Source organism: Oncorhynchus mykiss, chromosome 18 (assembly GCF_057628025.1).
Source record: "Oncorhynchus mykiss isolate SJ-2025 chromosome 18, ASM5762802v1, whole genome shotgun sequence".
Taxonomy (NCBI): Eukaryota; Metazoa; Chordata; class Actinopteri; order Salmoniformes; family Salmonidae; genus Oncorhynchus; species Oncorhynchus mykiss.
The window spans coordinates 24,082,076-24,107,856 of record NC_143039.1 but is presented as its reverse complement, the minus strand read 5'-3'; the positions used below and the strand labels follow the sequence as shown (position 1 = coordinate 24,107,856).

The following is a 25,781-nucleotide window of genomic DNA, read 5'->3' as shown; positions in this document are numbered from 1 at the left end:
TCATTAAATGATGTAGCCAATCATTGCTCACTGTGTGGTCGTTTAGTTTGTTTTAAATAATTTAACGTTGCAACTACTGTCTTATTTTAATGTCGATTTTCACACTCACAGCCTAGACATGTTTGAAAATCTATACATTTGAAATGGTTAATTTTCAATATTTTTGTGATTTTGACATAACACAACATAAAAACAGTACAGTATATGAATGGAAAACACCACGCACAACTCAAGTTAGGCTCCTACCAAAAATATTTTATGAAATATTTTATTGAGTGTATATTACTAGAAAATATTATTATTCACCTCTAGTTTCTAAGCGTGATTTCCAGCGTTCACGGAGGTTTGGTGAATACTGTTTTGTGAGCTGTAACTGATTGCAATAGGGCCATCTTGTTTCACCGGTTTAAGGGTCAAATTGACTTTTTCCCATTTATAAATAATTTGTACACAAAAAACACAGCCATAATCAAAAAAATTGTTCGAGCATGTTTTTCTGGAGCATAGCTGCTATCCATGAAATCTAAAAATAATAATATTGTGATCCGGATATGAAAATCCCTCAACGTCACAGGGGAAAGGACCAATGGGCTGGTAGATAAATATTCAGTGTGCGCCGCCTATCCCGGGACTGTGGCTCATAACGAATCAGACCAAATGGAATTCTGCACTGCCTTCTTAAAAGATTCCGTACATTTTAATTCGCACATACACATATTCCTCTGACGTTTTGCCCAGCATACAACACACCGCTGGCGTGACCAGAAAAAGCTGCTCGGTTACATTGAGAATCGAGACAGCAGCAAAGACATCCGAGAGAAAAAAATACAAAATAGACTCTTGCACCGTAAGTATCCGTAATTTATTAGATCCTTACGAGATTGTTCAAATGTTTGAAATTGATGCTGCCCTTAACATTGTATTCAATCGATTCAAGTTTGAAACAATCTTGCTACTTTAATTAAATGCAGCCATTGCCAATCTGTTTAGCTGCTTTTCTGTAAAACCATTAGCTAAACGGTCCGATTTATGCATGTGACATCCATTCTTTAAAGGGAGTTTAAAACCCCAAACGGGTGTATCCCATAGTTGACATATTCGCACATGTCTTATTTGTTTTATTTCTGCGTGTCTACATTAATCTACATGTCCTGTGACGCCTTCATCCGGGAACGCTCTTCCCTAAACTTGTTTGGTGGTCCTTTAACACACAGGACAAGTAGAGTGCGTAAGCGTAATGTCACGCATCGAATGTGTCAAGTCTGGCTTTGTTTGTACAGGGTTTGTTTTGCTTTAGCGCTAGCAGAGCTTTGCTTTCCGTGCAGTAGGATAGGAACACCAATGGCCGGAGAGAGGCCGTCGCATAGGCTGCTATTCTGTCTCGCCAGCTGTCATTCTCTATTAGGCCTACAGTAACAACTTCATCGAAATGTTCGTCTTGTATATAATTACTTAATTTAAAGACATTGGACCTTGACCTAACATGTTACATTTTTAGTTTGGCTCCTTGTTTTGTTATTATTCATTAATTTATGTATTTATCCAGCCAGACTAGTTTGGTGTTCTCCAGCTTTAATGCATAATTATTTGTGCCTACATATTTTTAAATCAGACAGTCCGTGTCATTAGACAGGATGTGTGATGTAAATGTATGTTTTGAAAGTGTCAGATTGGCTACCAACATTCACAATCTTAGACCAGTCATGAACTGTCACCCAGACTGCACCTCACATAGGATAGATTGTGTCTCACCATTTTTTTAAAGAGTACCCTATGACATCTCTGACAAGCTGCATAGGCTTATGTCATCAGTGATGTAGTCAGTGCAGGGACTGTCATGATGCTCAGTGCCACTTTGGGTAACTCTAGGCCTTATGGGAGTTTTATTTCAGCAGCAGCGCCATGTACTGTGTGTTGGCTCTAACCACAGATCTAGGACCAGATTACCCTACCCCCAATCATAGCCTTTGCCATTAGGGGTTGGAAAATATCTGACCCTCTATCTGTGGTTAGGGGTGATTAGAGGCCAGAATGATGATGGTGGGTTGATGATAAAGATAACAGGCAAAATGGCTGCAGAACATCTCCTGAAATAGAACAACCCATTGGAGTGTCCTATCAGTCTGTTTTGTCTGGGTTCTGTTTGCATTCAGTCTGAGAGTTCTGAGTTGTTCCGTCTGTATTCTTTCTACCTCGCGTCTGTGATGAGGTTGTGTGTGTTTGTTCATGGAGCTCTGGGACTGGACTCCATCTTGACTGATGGAGATGGAATCATGTCAGGCCCTGTGAAGGGCAGTACCTCTCCCCTCTCCTGCTTCAGTCCCTCTCTCCTACTACCGTAACCATTCTCATGATTTAAAAATAACTCCCTATAGCTTGTTTAGCAAAAAAAATTGATGCATTCGCAACCATGGCGCAAAACAGGCAGGGTTGGCTTAGAATCAATGGATCGATGACATGTAAACTTATTTTTATTGTCACATGCTTAGTAAAGAACAGGTGTAGACTAACATGAAATGCTTATGGGGCCTTCCCAACAATGCAGAATACAATAAAGTAGAACAAATTGTGACACAAGGAATAAATCCACAATGAGCCATAATTGCTTGGCTCTAAACATGGGGTACCAGTACCGAGCCGATGTGCAGGGGTACGAGGTAATCGAGGTAGATATGTACTTATAGTTAGGGGTAAAGTGACTTGTTAACAGGATAGATGATATGTGATGAGTGTGTGTGTGTGATGACAGTGTGCCTGTGAGTATGTGTTGGAGTGTCTGTGTGGGTAGTGTGTATGCATAGTCAAAAAGAGTTAGGTTAGTTAGTGCATTGTTTGCGTGACATTGTCAGCTATCTGGCTGTATATCAACTATTTTCCAGTTTCACATCTAATCAATCAATGCTAGATATTTGGTGAGATGAGGTTAATGTAATATGCTATGTGATACCAGGGTGTTGTTAGATGAGGTTAATGTAATATGCTATGTGATACCAGGGTGTCGGTTAGATGAGGTTAATGTAATATGCTATGTGATACCAGGGTGTCGGTTAGATGAGGTTAATGTAATATGCTATGTGATACCAGGGTGTCGTTAGATGAGGTTAATGTAATATGCCTATTGTAATACCAGGGTGTCGGTTAGATGAGGTTAATGTAATATGCTATGTGATACCAGGGTGTCGGTTAGATGAGGTTAATGTAATATGCTATGTGATACCAGGGTGTCGGTTAGATGAGGTTAATGTAATATGCTATGTGATACCAGGGTGTCGGTTAGATGAGGTTAATGTAATATGCTATGTGATACCAGGGTGTCGTTAGATGAGGTTAATGTAATATGCCTATTGTAATACCAGGGTGTCGGTTAGATGAGGTTAATGTAATATGCTATGTGATACCAGGGTGTCGGTTAGATGAGGTTAATGTAATATGCTATGTGATACCAGGGTGTCGGTTAGATGAGGTTAATGTAATATGCTATGTGATACCAGGGTGTCGGTTAGATTAGGTTAATGTAATATGCTATGTGATACCAGGGTGTCGGTTAGATGAGGTTAATGTAATATGCCTATTGTAATACCAGGGTGTCGGTTAGATGAGGTTAATGTAATATGCTATGTGATACCAGGGTGTCGGTTAGATTAGGTTAATGTAATATGCTATGTGATACCAGGGTGTCGGTTAGATGAGGTTAATGTAATATGCCTATTGTAATACCAGGGTGTCGGTTAGATGAGGTTAATGTAATATGCTATGTGATACCAGGGTGTCGGTTAGATTAGGTTAATGTAATATGCTATGTGATACCAGGGTGTCGGTTAGATGAGGTTAATGTAATATGCCTATTGTAATACCAGGGTGTCGGTTAGATGAGGTTAATGTAATATGCTATGTGATACCAGGGTGTCGGTTAGATGAGGTTAATGTAATATGCTATGTAATACCAGGGTATTGTTAGATTAGGTTAATGTAATATGCTATGTGATACCAGGGTGTCGGTTAGATGAGGTTAATGTAATATGATATGTAATACCAGGGTATTGTTAGATTAGGTTAATGTAATATGCTATGTGATACCAGGGTGTCGGTTAGATGAGGTTAATGTAATATGCCTATTGTAATACCAGGGTGTCGGTTAGATGAGGTTAATGTAATATGCTATGTGATACCAGGGTGTCGGTTAGATGAGGTTAATGTAATATGCTATGTGATACCAGGGTGTCGGTTAGATGAGGTTAATGTAATATGCTATGTGATACCAGGGTGTCGGTTAGATGAGGTTAGTTTATTTAATATGCCTATTGTAATACCAGGGTGTCGGTTAGATGAGGTTAGTTTATTTAATATGCCTATTGTAATACCAGGGTGTCGGTTAGATGAGGTTAATGTAATATGCTATGTAATACCAGGGTATTGTTAGATTAGGTTAATGTAATATGCTATGTGATACCAGGGTGTCGGTTAGATGAGGTTAGTTTATTTAATATGCCTATTGTAATACCAGGGTGTCGGTTAGATGAGGTTAGTTTATTTAATATGCCTATTGTAATACCAGGGTGTCGGTTAGATGAGGTTAATGTAATATGCTATGTGATACCAGGGTGTCGGTTAGATGAGGTTAATGTAATATGCTATGTGATACCAGGGTGTCGGTTAGATGAGGTTAATGTAATATGCTATGTGATACCAGGGTGTCGGTTAGATGGGGTTAATGTAATATGCTATGTGATACCAGGGTGTCGGTTAGATGGGGTTAATGTAATATGCCTATTGTAATACCAGGGTGTCGGTTAGATGAGGTTAATGTAATATGCCTATTGTAATACCAGGGTGTCGGTTAGATGAGGTTAATGTAATATGCTATGTAATACCAGGGTGCCGGTGAGATTGAGGTTAGTTTAATATGCCTATTGTAATACCAGGGTGCCGGTTATATGAGGTTAGTTTATTCAATTGTAATACCAGGGTGTCGGTTAGCGCTGGGCGATATGGCTAAAAATCCATATCTAGCTAAATTCATTGAATTATCACGATAACAATACATTTAACACTACGTTTATAGCATTTAATGTGTACCACAGTTATTATTTTTTATTACCCTTAACTACTACAACTACTTTGAATGTTATAGCTATCACTTGTCCCATAAACAACATCCCATATTAGCAAACTTATTTAATTTCATAATTCCCATTTCTCTAGTAGGACCCTATAGGTTATTTATGTAATGACCGATATCAGCAAAATGTTCACAATAAGTGGTCAGTGTCGATCATTTTCAGTTTATCGTCCCAGCTCTAGTGTTAGTACAGGATCACAACCTTGCTGTTCTAGGCCCATGACAAGAAATACAACCACTCCCTTTAGGAAAGGCTAAAAGCATTCCTCCTTTTTTAATTGCATTTATTTAACCATTATTTAACCATTATTTAATTAGGAGAGTCAGTTAAGAACAAATTCTTATTTACAATGACGACCTACCAAAAGGCAAAAGGCCTCCTGCGGGGACGGGGGCTGGAATTAAAAATAAATAAAATATAAATATAGGACAAAACACGCATCACGACGAGAGACGACACAACACTACATAAAGAGAGACCTAAGACAACAACATAGCAAGGCAGCAACACATGACAACACAGTAGCAACACAAAACATGGTACAAACATTATTGGGCACAGACAACAGCACAAAGGGCAAGAAGGTAGAGTCAACAATACATCATGTAAATCAACCACAATTGTCAGTAAGAGTGTCCATGATTGAGTCTTTGAATGAAGAGATGGAGATAAAACTGTCCAGTTTGAGTGTTTGTTGCAGCTGGTTCCAGTCGCTAGCTGCAGCGAACTGAAAAGAGGAGCGACCCAGGGAAGTGTGTGCTGTGGGGACCTTTAACAGAATGTGACTGGCAGAACGGGTGTTGTATGTGGAGGATGAGGGCTGCAGTAGATATCTCAGATAGGGGGGAGTGAGGCTTAAGAGGGTTTTATAAATAAGCATCAACCAGTGGGTCTTGCGACGGGTATACAGAGATGACCAGTTTACAGAGGAGTATAGAGTGCAGTGATATGCCCTATAAGGAGCGTTGGTGGCAAATTTGATGGCCGAATGGTAAAGAACATCTATCCGCTCGAGAGCACCCTTACCTGCCAATCTATAAATTACATCTCCGTAATCTATCATGAGGGAAATCAATATTAATATATGCCATTTTAACAGATTCTTTTATCCAAAGCAACTTAGTCATGTGTGCATATATTTTACGTATGGGTGGTCCCGGGAATCGAACCCACTACCCTGGCGTCACAAGTACCATGCTCTAAAAAGGATCACATATACTGTAGATTGTATACATAGGATATTTCTGTTACCCAACTCTGTCCTTCTAGGCTACATTAGAATATTACATACTCAAGGCCCCTAGTCTGTTACTAGACATCCGATAATGAACCCAAGTCTGTGAATTGTGTCCAACTGGGCCTAGGCTACATCCAGGATCCTTGGTTTCATCCAATCGCTCCTCATATCCGTAGGCTTCGTGGTATGTTTATAAAGTAGGCTAGCAGCCTTTTATTTCCTGGTTGAGCATGTTGTGGCGTGTCTGAATCAGGATTATCCCTTCCATTATGGACTCATGCAGTTGCCTGTCCAGAGACATTTAGCCTCATTCTTGTTTAATTCTGATTGATGGGTTGTTATTAAAGTTGCATTAATCAAATCAAATGCTTTACGAAGCATGTGATAAATAACATGTTAGTCAGGGGTGACTAACAGTGAAATGCTTACTTAGGGGTCCTTTTCCAACATTGCAGAGCCAAAGATACTACTAATACTGTGTTTACCTCACAGCTTCATGGGAAATGCAGTTTTTTGAACAGGTCTGGGTGGGGAGAGCGGGGTTGGGTAGAGAGGGGGCTCCTTTCTTGCTTGTAGTCAGTGAGTGGGATAGGAAAATGATTTTCTTGGGTTCACTGTCTTGCGTTTTGCGCTGGGGCTTTTTCAGGGGTGACTGCAAGCATACCAAACATCCAGATAGAAATGGCTAGTGTAGAACAGACATTCTCTTGCATGAAGAAAAAAGGAATAGGGAATCCCATCTGCTCTACATGATGTGCAAGGCTGTGAGCGATGCAGTCCACTGACTAGTCTCCTGCTGTGGACTGTGATCAAAGTGACAAGCTCCTGGCATCAGTTTGTCTGTTCTGTTTTGGGAGGAATGGAGGTAATACCGTCACGCTCAGCACTAAGGATTAACAGTCACAAGTTATACTCACCCCCACCCTCTCCCTCACACTCAATCTCTCTCTCTGAGAGTTTGTTTCAGCAGCTAGGTTATCCTTCATGTTGGCATCAAACACTCCATGACAATAATGTTGTAAGATTCTTGCTAGAATGTAAACTGTGTTAGAACTCTAGGTGCCAACATGGCGAACCATTGGAATCCTAAATCTCAAACGGAGTTGGCCTAACTTTACACTGGCCGTGAGTAGGCTATTTCAGTATTTCGGACGCACATTGTTGAGACATCCTCTTGAGTGATGAAACGCACACACCTATTATCTGTCCTCTGGCTGCCTTTTGTTTTGTTGTCATGACAACCATGAATGCAGTGAGGTGTGCAGAGTGTAGTCTGACTCAGCGTAAGCGGGTATTGCTTATGCCCTTTTATAAATCACTGCAAGATCCCAGGGGGAAGACTGCGCTCTTCTTTCTGTGGGTGTATCTCAATCCAATTGCCTTCCTCTCCTTGTCTCATCTCCTCCATCACTAATGTTCTTCAGTCCTGGTCTGGGACACCCTCAGGGGATGCAGGCTTTTGTTTGTTCATTTCACATCAATGTAGATGAACTGGAGGAGATTAGAAGAAGATACTTCAGATGCACCCCATGTCAAGTAAGGGGAGAAATGCCTGTGGTACACTGATATATGGTATAATTAGGCAATAAGGCTCGGGGGGGGATGCCAATATGCCACGGCTAAAAGCTGTTCTTATGCAAAAACGCAATGTGGAGTGCCTGGATACAACCCTTAGCCGTGGTTTATTGATCATATACCACAAACCCCCGAGGTGCCTTATTGCTATTAAAAACTGGATACCAACATAATTAGAACAGTAAAAATATGGTTTGTCATACCTGTGATATACCAGTTTTCAGCATTCAGGGCTCGAACCACCCAGTTATAACGTGTGATATACACTGAGTGTACAAAACATTAAGAACACCTCCCTAATATTGGTTTGTACCTCAATTCTTCGGGGCATGGACTCTACAAGGTGTTGAAAGCGTTCCACAGGGATGCTGGACCATGTTGACTCCAATGCTTCCCACAGTTGTGTCAAGTTGGCTGGATGTCCTTTGTGTGGTGGAATATTCTTGAAACACACAGGAAACTGTTATGAAAAACCCAGCAGCGTTGCAGTTCTTGACACAAACCACTGTGCCTGGCACCTACTACCATACCCCGTTCAAAGGCACTTCAATCTTTTGTCTTGTCCATTCAACCTCTGAATAGTAAACATAGACAATCCATCTCAATTGTCCGAAGGCTTAAAATTCCTTCTTTAACCTGTCTCCTCCCCATCTATATTGATTGAAGTGGATTTAACAAGTGACATCAATAAGGGATCATAGCTTACACACTGTTGGCATTCTCTCAACCAGCTTCATGAGGTAGTCACCTGGAATGCACTGGTTAAAAGCTAATTTGTGGAATTTCTTTCATTGATAAATGCATTTGAGCCAATCAGTTGTGTTGTGACAAGGTAGGGGTGATATACAAAAGATAGCCCTATTTGGTAAACGACCAAGTCCATATTATGGCAAGAACAGCTCAAATAAACAAAGAGAGATGACAGTCCATCATTACTTTAAGATGTGATGGTCAGTCAATTCGGAACATTTCAAGAACTTTGAAAGTTTCTTCAAGTGCAGTCGCAAAAACCATCAAGCGCTATGATGAAACTGGCTTTCATGAGGACCACCACAAGAAAGGAAGAGAAGACCCAGTGGAAATCTGTCCTTTGGTTGGAGTCCAAATTTGAGATTTTTGGTTCCAACCACTCTGTCTTTGTGAGATGCGGAGTAGGTGAACGGATGATCTCCGCAGGAGGTGTGACGTTGTGGGGGTGCTTTTCTGGTGACGCTGAACCAGCATGGCTACCACAGCATTCTGCAGCAATATGCCATCCCATCTGGTTTGCACTTAGTCCCACTATCATTTATTTTTCAACAGGACAATGACCCAACACCTCCAGACTATGAAAGGGATATTTGACCAAGAAGGAGAGTGATGGAGTGCTGCATTAGAGGACCTGGCCTCCATAATCACCTGACCTCAACCCAATTGAGATGGTTTGGGATGAGTTGGAGCCGCCTTCCTGGGGGCCACACAACTTGAAACATGACATAATACAGAACATTATTAGACAAGAACAGAACTACATACATGTTCTTTTAAAGGCACAAGTAGCCTACATTTCAACGCATACACCAACTATCTAGGTCAAATAGGGGAGAGGCGTTGTGCTGTGAGGTGTTTCTTTGTCTATTTTTTTTAAAGCGGGTTTGCTGTTTATTTGAGCAATATGAGATGGAATGGAGTTCCATGCAATAATGGCTCTATATAATACAGTACGTTTTCTTGAATTTGTTCTGGATTTGGGGACAGAGATAAGACCCCTGGTGGCATGTCTGGTGGGGTAAGTGTGTGTCAGAGCTTGTGTAAATTGACTATGCAAACAATTTGGGATTTTCAAAAAAAGAGTAGAGGGCCTAGAGAGATGCCCTGCGGTACACCACACTTTACATGTTTGACATTAGAGAAGCTTCCATTAAAGAAAACCCTTGTTTTATATTAGATTGCCATATTGTGGATTTAGAGCGATTGAAAACTGAGCTGAGGTTCAACAACAGTTTATGGTCAATAATATCAAAGGCAGCACTGAAATCTAACAGTACAGCTCCCACAATCTTCATATTATCATTTGTCAGTGCAGTACATGTTGAGTTTCCTTCTCTATAAGCATGCTGAAAGTCTGTTGTTAGTTTGTTTACAGAGAAATAGCAATGTATTTGGTCAAACACATTTTTTTCCCAACAGTTTGCTAAGAGCTGGCAGCAAGCTTATAGGTCTGCTGTTTGAACAAGTAAAGACCGCTTTACTATTCTTGGGTAGCGGAATTAAAGATAGATTAAAGACAGATAGGAGTGGCTATAGAGTCCACTACCGTCCTCAGTAGCTTTCCATCTAAGTTGTCAATGCCACGAGGTTTGTCATTATTGATCGATAACATTCATTTTTTTCCACCTCTCCCACACTAACTTTACAAAATTCAAACTTGCAATGCTTTTCTTTCTGCATGAAAATGTATAAGTAAGTAATGATTCAAAATAATTGGCAAAATTAAATGATATTTTGATGAATAAGCCATTTTATTCGATGAAAGATGGAGTTGAATTTGTCTTTCTGCCCTTAAATTCATTTAAACTTTTTTTTTCATCATTCTTTAAAAAAAATTCCTTGACTTCATAATATAGTTTCTTCTTCTTTTTGAGTTTAGACACATTTCTCAATTTGCAGTAAGTCAACCAGTCAGATGTGCAGCCAGACTTATTAGCCACTCCTTTTGCCCCATCTTGTTCAACCATAGGGTTTTTCAATTCCTCATGAATCCATGGAGCCTTAACAGTCAGTTTCTTAACAGGTGTGTGTTTATCAATAATTGGAAGAAGCAATTTCATAAACTCATCAAGTGCAGCGCCTGGATGCTACTCATGAATCACATCAGACCAAAACATATTTTGTAACATCATCCACATAAGTCACAGCTAAATCTCTTATACACTATTTTTAGGCCCAGCTGTTGGAACTTTGGCTTTCCTGGATATAGCCACTTTATTGTGATCACTGCATTCAATGGGTACGGATACTTGTTCCTGTAGTGTTTGTAAACATGGAATAGCCTTCCTTTCTCAGAACAATAATAGACTGATGAGCTTCAGAAGAAAGGTATTTGATTCTAGCCATTTTGATCCTGTAATCAAACCCACAAATGCTGATGCTCTAGATAACTCAACTCGTCTAAAGAAGGCTAGTTTTATTGCTTCTTTTAATCAGCTCAACAGTTTTCGGCTGTGCTAACATAATTTCAAAATGGTTTTCTAATGATCAATTAGCCTATTAAAATTCTAAACTTGGATTAGCAAACACAACGTGCCATTGGAACACAGGAGTGATGGTTGCTGATAATGGGCCTCTGTACGCCTATGTAGATATTCCATTAAATATCAGCCGTTTCCAGCTACAATAGTCATTTAAAACATTAACAATGTCTACACTGTATTTCTGATCAATTTGTTATTTTAATGGACAGAAAATGTGATTTTCTTTCAAAAACAAGACATAAGTGACCCCAAACTTTTGAACGGTAGGTATAAACGGACGGTATAAATAAGCAATGTTGCCTGGGGGGGTGTTGGCACCTCAGGGGTTTGTGATATATGGCCAATATACCAGGGCTAAGGGCTGTTCCTATGCATGACATAACGTGGATACAGCCCTTAGCCCTGGTATATTGGCCATATATCACAAACCCCTGAGGTGCCTTATTGCTATTAGAAACTGGTTACCAACGTAATTAGAGCAGTAAAAATAAATGTTTTGTCGTACCCGTGGTATACGGTCTGATATACCGCGGCTGTCAGCCAATCAACATTCAGGACTCGAACCACCCAGTTGTGTAATTTACATGTTATCGATAGATGGGGTATAATGTGTGTGTTATGTGGAATGTGTGTCCTGTGTGTGTTTTTAAGGCTGTCAGAAGAGACCCGAGGAGAGGCCCAGCCACCATGCCGCTGTTCGGTAAATCCCACAAGAATCCCGCCGACATTGTCCGGACTCTGAAGGAGAACATGGCCATCCTGGTCAAACAAGACAAGAAAACAGATAAGGTGTGATGCGTCTTCATAACACGAGTCCTTACACCACGAATCATCACTAAACAAATCCTTACAACACAAGTCATTATAATAGTCCTCACCACACAAACCAGTACTTCCCTTAGAAAAGGCCCACAAGCAGGTGTTGTGTAACATTGCTGTTGGGGCCTCGGTGTACCTCTTCTATTTGATCCGATCAGTCAGTTGGTGTGGTTATTATTACGGTGCACCTCTTGCTGACACTGGGCTGTGAAAGTAGCATCACTGCCTGGCCGTTCCTTCATTGACACCCAGCTGTAAAGGCCCTCTCCACCATGGGTCTGTTAGAGAGGGGCTGTCCAGACAGAACTCCCAGTAACCTGGCTCTGGGCTGGAACTGCTTCAGCTCTAACCAGGCTGCTTCCACACACAGCCAGGCTATAGTGATCTCAATACAGTCCACTCCTGTCATATGCAATGCTGATATCCAGAGAAAGTCAATAGTTATGATTGGGCCTGAGGCTGAGACATAAGTGTCTACAGAGCTGTACTGCCATAAGTAGTCAATTAAATGTCTCCCTCTTGTGGTCAACTCAAGTATAATATCATGGCAGTTTTTTTGTAAACCGCATAACATTATTAGCAGCAATATTGTTAAAGTACATATTGTGCCTGTGTGTCTAACTGGTGTCCCTGTCCCAGGCATCAGAGGAGGTGTCTAAGTGTCTTGTGGCCATGAAGGAGATACTATATGGGACCGGTGACAAGGAGCCTCACACAGAGACGGTGGCCCAGTTGGCCCAGGAGCTCTACAACAGCGGCCTGCTCATCTCCCTGGTGGAAAACCTGCAGGTCATCGACTTTGAGGTGAGACTGAGCCAAAGCCGGACCATCAGGGTCGTGTTCATTAGGCACCAAATGGAAGAAAACAGTCTGAAACAAGGAGGCTTTAGTTTTTAAACGTTTTCCATTGCATGTCTCCAGGGGAAGAAGGACGTGTGTCAGATCTTCAACAACATCCTGCGGAGGCAGATCGGCACCCGCAGCCCCACTGTCGAGTACTTCTGCTCTCACCAAGAGGTGCTGTTTGTGCTGCAAAAAGGGTGAGTTTCTCTCTCACACACACTCTCCATGTACCACAGCTGACCACAGCCATTGGTATGATACTCAGTGACGTCTGCGTGTGTCCCTCTTCCTGCAGGTATGAGACCCCTGGGTCTGCGCTGAACTGTGGCATCATGCTGAGGGAGTGTATCAGACACGAGCCACTGGCCAAGCTGGTTCTCCACTCAGAACACTTCCAGCACTTCTTCAATTACGTAGAGATGGAGACCTTCGACATCGCCTCAGACGCTTTCGCCACCTTCAAGGTCAGATTACACAAGATTTGAAAGCATCTTTGGGTCCTGGAAAAACATTGTATTAAACCCATGTTAATAAGACTAGGATGTGCCGAGATGATATGCTAATCTTTACATTACTGTTGTATCTGTCCATGCCCATTTGTTTGAGAGTTGACAAAATGTATAGATCAGAAATGATTCGATGCAGCAGATGATATACAATGTGTGTTTTTGTGCGAATTAAAGTGAGCCTGTTTCCTCCCCCATTCACAGGACCTGCTCACAAGACACAAGGTCCTGGTAGCTGAATATCTAGAACAAAATTATGATGCCGTAAGTGATATGTTCAACATTCTGCTGCCCTGGGAGCATTTACCTTTTATCAGATGGACTTCATGGAAATAAAATGTTTTTTTTTGTTACACCCTCTGCCCTCTTGACAGAATTCATGAAGGAATGGGTGAATGCATTTACGACGTCACACTCGTACTCTCATTGCCATTTACAAGATGAATACACTGAAGTGTGTGTACCGATAAACAAAACATGTTGATTGATGACCCATACTCTACAATGAATGAGTGCATTTATACCACCCTTAACACACTAGCCACATACACTCCAGGCATCTGTGGTCACTGGCTTTCCCTGCTTGCATAAGACCACCTTGTCTGTTGGTTGTAGTGTGGGGCTCAGGGAAGACCCCAGGGGAGAGCAGACAGGCCGGCTGGAGGTTGCTCGGGTTACAGACGGCTGCTTTCATGCCAAAGGCCGCTGGAGGCTTACTACACACACACTGGCCCAAACAGCACACCTGATAAGGTCCCTTTTAGACCTGACTGAGAGATGTTAGAGAATATATCAACCTCAACAGACATTCAACTATCTGAAACACCTATTTAATTCTATGAACATTTTTTTATTTATTGTGAATTTATTTTGAGCCACTTTTGACTGTTGAGATGCAGCCACCCCTCAGCCTGTTCCTTTATATCTTTGCAGATCTTTGACCAGTATGAGAAGTTATTACACTCTGATAACTATGTGACAAAGAGACAGTCATTAAAGGTGTGTTCTATTATTCACATTTTATATGGATTATTTATAGACTAAAACTTTGCATGCTATTATGGTGTTGATTATCTTGCTTCATAGTAAACATTTGCATACTCTGGTCTTTGTGTGTGTTTATGTAGTTGTTGGGAGAGCTTCTGTTGGACAGGCATAACTTCACAGTGATGACCCGGTACATCAGCAAGCCTGAGAACCTGAAGCTGATGATGAACCTACTGAGGGACAAGAGCCCTAACATACAATTTGAGGCCTTCCACGTCTTCAAGGTAGGACACAAAAGCCGTTCCCTGAGCCGTTCATATACAAGGTCTGGCAAACTGGCATCCATGTTGGCCCCAAACATTCCATGGCATTACCATTGGGTTCTTACTAGAATGTAATTGCCGATATCAATGTAATGTACAGAGCTAACAGGCTGACCCCTCCACCCAGGTGTTTGTGGCAAACCCCAACAAGACACAGCCCATCATAGACATCCTGCTGAAGAACCAGCCCAAACTCATCGACTTCCTTAGCAACTTCCAGAAGGACCGCATGGACGACGAGCAATTCAACGACGAGAAGACCTACCTAATCAAACAGATCCGAGACCTAAAGAAACCCGCCTCTTAAAACCTTACCCCCATTCGTCCCCAAAACCCTTCCCCTTAGCTATGACCTTTACCCTAACCTTTACTTTTTATTGTCGACAAAAATACATTGACAATAATGATTCAATTTCTTAATATCAAAGACATTCTTTTTCTTGGTTCCTTAAACTTTGCTGAGAATAGTTCTTAATCACAGATTTTTTTTTCATTGTTTTTACTTTTAAATGAATCCTTTTCTTATTAGTGTGTAGTGTTCCACAACGGGAAGGGGATTTCCTCTCTTGGGGGGAACCAATGCTTAGAGACCTTTAGGTGATTGGCTGAGTGAGCTGTGGAGACCACTGGTCATCACTTTAATTGCGCAAATATTTTTTTGAAAATGTTCTCTTTTCATTGCCACTTGCAGGCACGAGCCAGCTAGATAGTTCTGACTTATTTCTAATACTCTCCTAATCTAACCACAGTACAACTGAAGTATCCAGAATCATAGGAATTGCTATTTCTCTATTAGAGGATCGAAATGGTCTTCTCAAATGTTCCATAGAACTCCTCTTCAGACTCACATTCCCTGCTAGTCTTACTCCTGTGGTTGTACTTCCACTATTTACACTTAAGTTATGTTTCAACACTGTAGTAGGTCCTCTGACATGACAACTCTACATTTGACCTTACAAGGAACATATTAGATGTCTGGTGATCAGCAGGGCCATTCTTCTACTGCTAACCTTCGTATAGAATATGACTTATCAATAGTTTTGATAATTGATTCTCCATGGATGGCTGGTAGCACTTTCAATATCATTCAACGCTAAAGGAGTGATTCCTTTTTGGTTTATTTTAAGCTGATGAAGTAGAATCCTGTTGAACAGGAAACTATCTTGATGATTAAAAAACAAGTTTGTCTTGTGTATAAAAGATGGTTTTAACCCATAAGTGAGTGCCATTGCGGGTGACAGAAAAATCCTCTGATTTTTTTTCTGTACAAAAGTGATTTCTTTGAACTTGTTTTCTTATTTAGATGGAGGGGGATGGTTGGTGGAACACATTAACAGTAGGGGGTACATGCAGAAGTGCCTTTATGTTTTTCCTTTTTTTTGTATTTTAAATACCTTTTTCTGGGCGGAGCTTAATTCTTATTTAGAAAAATATGGTCTGGTTGAATATATTAGTTGTGATTAAGCAATGAACCTTGAACTCACTATATTTGAGTTGTGCAGTTGAAATAGTATTTTACTTTATGAGAACTTGTTGCAGTTCATTGATCACATCATAAAACTAGGAACCAGGAGGCCAAAACTCAGGACTGATTGTCCAGGAAAGTTAACATGCCAGTAAACTGGATATGGTAGAAGCATCTTGCTCTGAATTTTTTTTTTACATGTAGCTTGTTTTGGGGGAACTCTAAATTAAATAACCTCAGACAAATTGAGCCAATGCATATTTTAATTGTGGTGGTTGAGCTTAAGTTACGATCACATCTAAATTGAAAATATGAACTAATATGGCTCTTCAATGTAATATTGAATAATAAATGTGATGGGCACCATGCCATGGGACAAGTGATTGTTCTTTAAATTGCCAAATACTTTTACATTAAAAAAAAAACATTTCTAGATTGGACTTGACACACAAGGGATAGTGTCCTCAATGCCCTTGTCGTTTTGGTGAAACTCAGTCATTCTAGCCCTGTTCTATATCTGGTGCTAACATGTGAACAGATCTTCCTGACCACCTCGAGGTAGCCGGGGACAAATTGATTGGTTCGATGAAAGTTCCGTGGGCAGAGCTTAGTAACATGTCAGTGGGTGGAGTTTACAAGTAAAGACAAGTGTTTCAGGGAGGTGGACTGCTTGTGGGAGGGTGTTAAACGGCTTGAATCCCAATGCGGCTTTTGTTTTCCAACCTACTTAAATGTTATCTGACATTCTAAAATGACAAAAGGAATGAACAGCTTTATAAAATGTGCAAAAACAATAATGGTGCCCTCCCTGCTGGTGCTGTGGGCTAGGACCACAAGGTCACAGGTTCAAGTCTTGCCATGCCAATGACCTTTCTCAAAAGGTATATTTTGAACCCTAGTCCCTCCCTGTATTCAAATTATGAGATTCCCAATGTTAAGATCCCTTGAATCAATGAAGGACTATTAATGGTTTGACAATCCAGATCTGTTTACACTTGTAAAATAAAGATACAATTAGTCCTCGATGGCCTCTGGAGGTAGTCAGGAAGAATCACCATCAATAATTGTAATATTCTACACAGGTCTAGAAATGGTCATAATCAGAATATGGACAAGATCAAGACACAGGACCCACATTAACACCAGGTATAAACGGGGTTTCGAATGGCAAACTGATGTTGGATTAAAATGATAAACAAGAGACTTAGATTCAGGCTGTATCAGTAGGAACTTATACCTGAGCCAAAACAGGTTTACTTATTAACATACTGTACTAAAGTAATATTGACCCTTTTCAACCATGGAATTATTATTATTTTTAATCCCATTGATACTACTGTACCACAACACCAATAAAATAAATGCATACATTGTTTTCCTGGTTTGTCATTTTATATATATTTTTTGTTGTTAGATGCTTATTGGTTATCAGTTAAAAGCAGTTTGGCAAAACAGGATGAAACAATTCAAGGATGTAGGAACCAACCATGTAACAAAGAAACAGACAAAGCACAGTTGCAGGGGTCTAGGAGTTAGTATCCTTTGAGGCAAAGTGCAATATAGTGGTGGTAGCCTGCACTGGCTGGAATGTGACTTATATTCTTCAAGTCTGGAAGAACTATAGTAAACTTAAAGCTACAATCAACAATAGCCTTCATACAACTTTCATTGTAAACTCTTCAGACAAACAATTAGGAAACACGCATTTACAGTTCACTTATACATACAAGCTTTGCAATTAAAAAAAAAATCTACCTAGTACCATTTCCTTTGAATATACAGTCACTCCTTGAAACTGTCCATTACAGGGGAGTATGAAGAGGCCTTTGAATTTCCAACAATGTTAACCTGTTGAGTGTAGGGGGCAGTATTTTGATGTTTGGATGAAAAAACGTACCCAAATGAAACTGCCTATTTCTCAGGCCCAGAATATGCATATAATTGTCAGATTAGGATAAACACTCAAGTTTCCAAAACTGTCTAAATATTGTCTGAGTATAACAGAACTGATCTTGCAGGCGAAAACCTGAGGAAAATCCAACAAGGAAGTGCCGAAGAGAAACAAATCTCCCAGTTCCATTGCATGCCTTCCCTCCATTTAAAGAGATATCAACCAGATTCCTTTCCCTATGGCTTCCACATGGTGTGAACAGTCTTTATACATAGTTTCAGGCTTTTATTCTGAAAAAGTATCGAGAAGGATCACATCTTGGAGCAGCTTGGAGCAGACTTTCTCTCTCTCCTATTGAAAAAGCTATGATCCGGTTGAAATATTGATTATTTATTGTAAAAACAAGGCTTGATTAAAAAAAACGTTTGACATATTTCTACAAACTTTACAGATACTATTTGGAATTTTCGTCTGCCCCATCGTGACCGCTCGAGCCTGTGGATTTCTGAACAAAACGCGCCAACCAAATGGAGGTATTTTGGATATAAAAATAATCTTTATTGGAACATTTATTGTGTAACTTGGAGTTTCCTGAGTGCAAACATCCGAAGATCAAAGGTAAGTGATTCATTTTATTGTTTTTTGACTTTTGTGACCAATCTACTTTGCTGCTAGCTGTTTGTAATGTTTTTTCTGCTGAGAGAGAGATGTCCTAACATAAACGCTTGGATAGCTTTTGCCGTAAAGCTTTTTGAAATCTGACATGCCAGGTGGATTAACAACAAGCTAAGCTGTGTTTTGCTATATTGCACTTGTGATTTCATGAACATTTTATATTTTTTGTAATTTAATTTGAATTTGGCGCTCTGCAATTGAGCGGATGTTGACGAAAAGGATCCCGCTAACGGGATGGGTGCGCCAAGAAGTTAAAATGCATCCTTCCTTACTTGAATCACTGATCAATATGCGATTGGATAAATTAAACGTTTCCAATGCCAACAAGAGCCTGGGGACCATAGCCTGGTGAAACCAGACTGAAAGCTACAGGTACCATTGTTCAACAAACAGGAGAAAGGTCTGGATTTGTTGCCGACCGTAACCTCTTGTTGGATTGAAGGGCCTGTTCAGGCTGTCTCCCATGCTTCCCCACACATCCATCTGTAATCATAACAAGACATGGTCAGAGGTGGGACACAGAGTCAAATCAGAGACGGTTAGAAGGGCTGATCCATCATCTGTATTGTGGTGATTAGGTGGCGGCATGCACATTACATTTGCGCGAATGGCAATATAAAACTCAACAAAAAAAAGAAAACGTCCTCCCACTGTCAACTGCGTTTATTTTCAGCAAACTTAACATGTGTAAATATTTGTATGAACATAAGATTCAACAACGGACATAGACTGAACAAGTTCCACAGGCGTGACTAACAAATGGAATAATGTGTCCCTGTTAGTGTCTTAATGACCATTCCACGGGTGCATGTTCATTAATTGAACAAGTATGGGAAACCGTCTTTAAACCCTTTACAATGAAGATCTGTGAAGTTATTTGGATTTTTACGAATTATCTTTGAAAGACAGGGTCCTGAAAAAGGGACTTTACTTTTTTTGCTGAGTTTATTAGAGAAGGAGAAGACATGACTCTCTACAAAGTGACAAATGTCGTGCTAACTAAATGGTACAGAGAAGGACAACTCACTGGCTAGATGAAGACCAGCATGTTCAGCGTCTCTCCTGGCTAGAGAGGACTTCTGCCACTGTGACGAAAACATGTAAACACTAAAAAAATTGCATCTGTAGAAAGCACTATTATAAGTAGACCTCAGTAGCCTAACGAGGAAAACACAAGGATAGGTCAAAGCTGAATGGAAAGCATCTATGAGGAATCCATCCAGGTTTTCCCCTCATTAGTACAGATGAAGAAAATATGAGAGGAATAGACTATTGAGATGCTTCTACACCCATAGAAAAACTATTCATCCATCAATCAATGTAGGTACTCACAATTAACTTCAGGACTCCTTGGAGGCCGTGGAATCTGAGGTAGGAGATGTCTCCCTTGTCTTTGCCGCTGTCCAGGTCAGTGGTGTAGATCTGCTTGATCCCAGCTCCTCGGATCAGAGGGACACACTCATCACACGGACACTTAGTCACAAACAGCATGGTGTTCTCCTCCTCACGGATCTCTTCACTCCTAGAAACGACAGTCAATCACATTTATTTACATCATAAATCCTCATGCCCAGCTACTAATTCCTGCCCCCTGGTCCGACTTCTCGGATGTACCTCCTTGCTTCCTCTCCTTGTATCCTCTCTGCCATCTCCGCTGACCTGTAAGGACTGGACAGGTCGAGAGCAAATATACCCATGTACACATTCCCTGTATTTCCTTCATCTACAGATGTAGAATCTTAATTTCTGCAATGCATGAAATGTAAAATGTGTAGTGTATTTAAGGTTTAAAAAGGCTTCTGAAGTTTGCCAATTCCATTTTAAAAATGTCAATACCTTACGAAAAATGTATCAAAACCTACAAAAATGTCCATTAATTATAATCCACATTTCCTGTTGCTGCAATTAAGCTCCTACATCTGTACCCTGTCCTCTCATATCAGTGGAGATGAAGGGTGGATATAAGGAGAGGAAGTCACTTAGGAGTATTGAGATGGAGCCCATGTCTTCCCTCTCCTCCTGACCTGAAGGTGAGTGCGTTCTGCTCAGCGTGGATGATGTAGCGGTACTTCCTCCTCTGGCGGTCCTGCTGTTTGGTGTCCATCTGGGGGTACTGTCCGTACTCTGAGCCCACTGGGTAGGCGTTGTACCCACAACCCACCAGGTACAGCCGCCCCGTGCCATCACAACCACCCTAAAACAGATGAGCACAGGGAATGTGTTATTCATTATTCACATTGAAATCTTTGTTATCAGCCTTTCCACTTTATTTTTGCCATTATATTACAGAGAAAAAAATACATAATATTAATGTATAGTTATGAGCTTAGAAAATACAATAATGGTTTACTCACTGATTTCCCTTCTGCCCAAATGACAGCACCAACCCCAACCTTAGGGTCCTCTGGAATAGCAACAAACAAGTAACAGTCAGACACGTTCCATCTGTTTAAACCTTCAGACAGGTTGAACCACCCATCACAGCTTGTCCTTAAAACATGAACATATAATTAACCCTTTCAAAAAATAAAATGTTCATTTCTTGAGTGATCGGCTGACCAACCAATCAGAGAACTCCTTTTCATAGCTGCTGTCGCTAACCACTAATGAAACTAGAATGTCTTTTGGATACTTTCTGTTCATCGGACACCCGATACCCCCCCAGGGCAACACATCTCTCCAACAAACCATGGGACGTTATGTCATAACAATAGTCTCGTCATAACAATAGTCTTCTCTCCTGCATTTTTTATTTTTTATTACTTGGAACTCCTTTATGTGATTCCCCACAAAATGTGGTGACATGTCACCTTTACAAAATGAGTTCCTAGTTTGAATGAGTAATCTGGCTAGTATATAGACTACTAAACAGATATTTCAGATACCTGTTCTGTAGGCCAACAGTCTGGCCTGTACGATGCAGTGTCTGGCAATCTCCTGGGACACCCCCTGAGGCTGGGGCTGCTCTGAGGTTGCAGGCTGGGAGTCCTTCTTGTAGAATCCATGCTGGAGAAGAGGCACACTAGCAGCTACTGAGGCCAGAACCCCGACCAGCTCCCTCATGTTCTGACGCAGGTTGGAGAAGTACGGCTCCGTGGAGAAGTTCTCCAGACCTGTAGCAAGACAGTGTCAAATCCTCATCTATAAACAGTATGTTTACCATTCATTTAACAGGATCTACACAACAGATGGCGTGGCACGTGGCCTCTTGAGAAAAGGAGATCCTCAAACCTACCCATCTTGAGTTAGCCAATATAGCCCAAATACAGCTAGCCGGTGAACAAAAGCTAGCTAACAAGTATGGTTGAATGATTGTACTACGGACCTATTTTGGTGAGAATGTCACGGTGGCACTGTTCGTGTGGGATTAGGAACTCTTCGGAGAAAGTGTCCAGGTTCCGTCTCCTCTGCTTCCTGTAGAAGTCCCCAGCGTCCAATTCGGGGTCGTCCCCCGACACCCTCTCCATGAAGTCACACCCCCTGGAGGTCTCCTCCACAAACTGCTGCAGGCCAGGGGCCACGGGCTGCACCACCACACTAATGTGGGGCCGGCTGTTGGACTTCAGCTTCTCGGACGCAATTGCGTCCCACATGGCCTCCTGGGAAATGGAGTCCGTCCCATTAGGCCTGACCGCTAGCAGACTCATCTCAGGGTCACCAGGCCAGAAGGAGATGCGGCTCACCCCAGCTGGAGATGACAGACAAGAGACAAGACTTTACAAGTGATCTCTCTCTCTGTGTGCGTGTGTGTGTGTGTGATATATCTCCTCACCATTGATAAGCATCTTGAGGCAGGTAGCGCAGGGTCTCCTAGAGAAGTAGAGGTCTGAGGCAGCCAGCCTGGGCCCGTGTCTGATCACAGCTACCTGCCCCACGTGGAGCTCTGGACCGGAGCAGTGGAGACCCACCACCCTCTGGTCCCGAACCACCACCAGGCCTGTACCCCGCGTCTGACACATAGAAACAGACAGGAGATAGGTGATGATGCATATCATATAATTGATGATGCTCAATATGGTCATTTATTGCATGTTATCTATAAAAATAAAATAAAAAATGGACACATACACCAGATAGGTGCAGTGAAATGTGTTGTTTTACAGGGTCAGCCATAGTAGTACAGCGCCCCTGGAGAAAATTAGGGTTAAGTGCCTTGCTCAAGGGCACATCAACTGATTTTTCACCTTGTTGGCTCAGGTATTCAAACTAGCGACCTTGCGGTTACTGGCCCAACGTTCTAACAACAATATGTTATGGCCGCTACACAGTGCATTCGGAAAGTATTAAGACCCCTTGACTTTTTCCACATCACAGCCTTATTCTAAAATTTATTTTTAAATAAATGTTTTTCATCAATCTACACACAATAACCCATGAAGACAAAGCAAAAGCTGGTTTTTAGAAATGCTTGCAAATTTATTAAAAATAAAAAACTGAAATATCACATTTACATAAGTTTTCAGACCTTTGTAGAAGCACCTTTGACAGCAATTACAGCCTCAGGTCTTCTTGGGTATGACGCTACAAGCTTGGCACACCTGTATTTGGGGAGTTTCTCACATTCTTCTCTGCAGATCAACTGTTCACCGTAGGGATGGTGCCAGGTTTCAACCAGACGTGATGCTTTGCATTCAGGCCAAAGAATTCAGTCTTGGTTTTATCAGACCAGAAAATCTTGTTTCTCATGGTCTGAGAGTCCTTTAGGTGCCTTTCGGCAAACTCCAAGTGGACTGTCATGTGCCTTTTACTGAGGAGTGGCTTCCGCCTGGCCACTCTACCATAAAGGCCTGATTGATGGAGTGCTGATAAGATGGTGATGAAATGGGAGAACCTTCCAGAAGGACAACCATCTCCACAGAGGAACTCTGGAGCTCTGCCAGAGTGACCATCGGGTCCCAATTGCTCAGTTTGGCAGAGCGGCCAGCTCTAGGAAGAGTCTTGGTGATTCCAAACTTCTTCCATTTAAGAATGGGGCGGCAGGTTAGAGCGTTGGACTAGTAACCGAAAGGTCACAAGATCGAATCCAGCTGACAAGGTAATTTTTTTTAAATTCTGCCCCTGAACAAGGCAGTTAACCCACTGTTCCTAGGCCGTCATTGAGAATAAGAATTTGTTCTTAACTGACTTGCCTTTTGGTACCCTTCCACAGATCTGTGCCTCGACACAATCCTGTCTCTGAGCTCTATGGACAATTCCTTTGACCTCATGTCTTGGTTTTTGCTCTGACATGCACGGTCAACTGTGAGACCTTATATAGACAGGTGTGTACTTTTCCAAATCATGTCCAATCAAGTTGTAGAAACATCTCAAGGATGATCAATGGAAACAGGATGCCCCTGAGCTCAATTTCAAATCTCATAGCAAAGGGTCTGAATACTTATGTAAATCAGGCATGTTTATTTTTATACATTCGCAAAAATTCTTAGCCTGTTTTCATTTTGTTATTATGGGGTATTGTGTGTAGATTGATGAGGGGGAAAGGCTGTAACAACAAAATGTGGAAAAGGGGAAGGGGTCTAAATACATTCTGAATGCACTGTAGGTCAAACTTACAAAGTCATTCTGGTTTATGTCTTCTGGTTCCTCCTTGGGGAAAAGTTCCATCCATAAACTCAGCAGGGTGAAGAGGTTAAACTTGGACAGCCTGGGTCCATGATCTAAAAACACACCATAGAAAAACAGGATTACAAACAGGAAAGGCAAGTGAGTTTTTTTGTCCACTAGATCTTTGCTGCTCCCAAGTGATAACACATTGAGCACAAATAAATTATTTAGGTTAAAGCAAACATTGGGCAGACATTTGCTTCCTCTTCCCACTGCAACTTTGGAGCACTGACATAGAATGTGAAACTGTTGGCCAGTACATTTCTCTTCAAAACATGTACGTGACTCTGGCATTCATAGGGGAGAACAACCAAATGGATGCTTGATCCAGCAACCCTACTATTACAGAGCAAGCCCAGCTTACCTGTCCGGTGCCATAAAGCTCAATACCTTTTTGCAGAACCAGTCACATGATCCTTGGAACGTCACTACCCGAAACCGGTACCATTTAAGTTTCAACTTCAATGGGGTGACAAAATTGTTACAAAAAAAATAGGACGGTTGTACTATTTAATGGTTTTGATGACTAATTTCAGAAATTCTGACATAAAGATGTAGTATATTTAATTCAACTGCTAATAATACTAGGTACATTTCATATTCACAAATGGTCTAGTTCAAAACCCAACTTTTTTCACTTTATAAATTAGTTTAAACAACATGGCACTACTTTAACTAAAATGAATAACAATATGATTTTGATTTGTTTGTTTAGGATTCCTGGCGATGTAAATAGTTTGTTTGTATGCTTGTTTGCATGTGACTATTCCTCTTTTGTTTGTTGATATGTTAATAAAAAATAAAATGAAAATCTTAAATGGGGTGACGTCAGACAGTTGATGATCACGTTTGAACGTTTCTCGACAGTTACTAGGTAGGCTACAGACGTGTGGGTTCAAACTAATAAAAGCCTAGACGGTGACACAATTACGTCTTTATTTTTAGTATGCCTCAAAGTTAATTATTCCGTGTGAGTAGCAATATTATATCGAACAGTAAAAACATTCGCAGCATTCTCTGTCAAGCTGTCAACGCAGTAGTCTCACCTTGTACTTTGGTGTCGGTTTGTGTGTTGGCTTCCCTTACATCGCGATATCCTTTACAGTTGCATGAAGCAGCACAGGTTGGTTTCAAATATTGGTTCGACTGTACAGTATCCGTCGTTGCCATTCAATCAATTGAATGTAAAATGTAGCAAACGTCACCAGTCAAGGCAAATACGTATGATGATTTGATGCTGTATGTTTCTGAACAGCGAAGCTAGGCTTCTTCCTATATCTTCTGACATGGAACGAATAGGCGGAGCTTGTCTTTCACCCAACACCCATAACTGTCAAACTGTCAGTGTGTTTGTTGTAAATGTTCTGCATTCTTGGTTGCAATTAAAAAACAATTGTCCAATTACATCTGCATTCCATTATTATGTCATTTCATTCATGACGTGATAATCTTAAGCAATAAGGCCCGTGGAGGCGTGGTATATGGCCAATATACCACGGCTAA

At 41.1% G+C, this 25,781-nt stretch overlaps 2 protein-coding genes across 2 annotated transcripts; one reads left to right on the top strand and one right to left on the bottom strand.

Annotated features, from left to right (window-relative positions):
* The first annotated feature begins 565 nt into the window (after positions 1–565).
* LOC110495677 (calcium-binding protein 39-like) lies at positions 566–17,483 on the top strand. The gene is made up of 9 exons (XM_021571047.3): positions 566–847; positions 11,817–11,954; positions 12,624–12,788; positions 12,906–13,024; positions 13,123–13,291; positions 13,538–13,597; positions 14,267–14,332; positions 14,461–14,604; positions 14,771–17,483. Exons 2-9 carry the CDS (start codon positions 11,853–11,855, stop codon positions 14,948–14,950), a joined length of 1,005 nt encoding a protein of 334 aa, XP_021426722.1. The 5' UTR covers positions 566–847; positions 11,817–11,852; the 3' UTR covers positions 14,951–17,483.
* On the bottom strand, positions 17,412–25,639 carry LOC110495676 (dCTP deaminase-like). Its single transcript, XM_021571045.3, has 10 exons — positions 25,325–25,639; positions 24,228–24,331; positions 22,447–22,624; positions 22,000–22,362; positions 21,560–21,787; positions 21,029–21,078; positions 20,699–20,868; positions 20,007–20,196; positions 19,702–19,759; positions 17,412–19,157 (listed from the first exon to the last, which is right to left on the bottom strand). The coding sequence occupies exons 1-10, from the start codon at positions 25,446–25,448 to the stop codon at positions 19,057–19,059; spliced, it is 1,566 nt and encodes a 521-aa protein (XP_021426720.2). The 5' UTR covers positions 25,449–25,639; the 3' UTR covers positions 17,412–19,056.
* Positions 25,640–25,781: the final 142 nt, after the last annotated feature.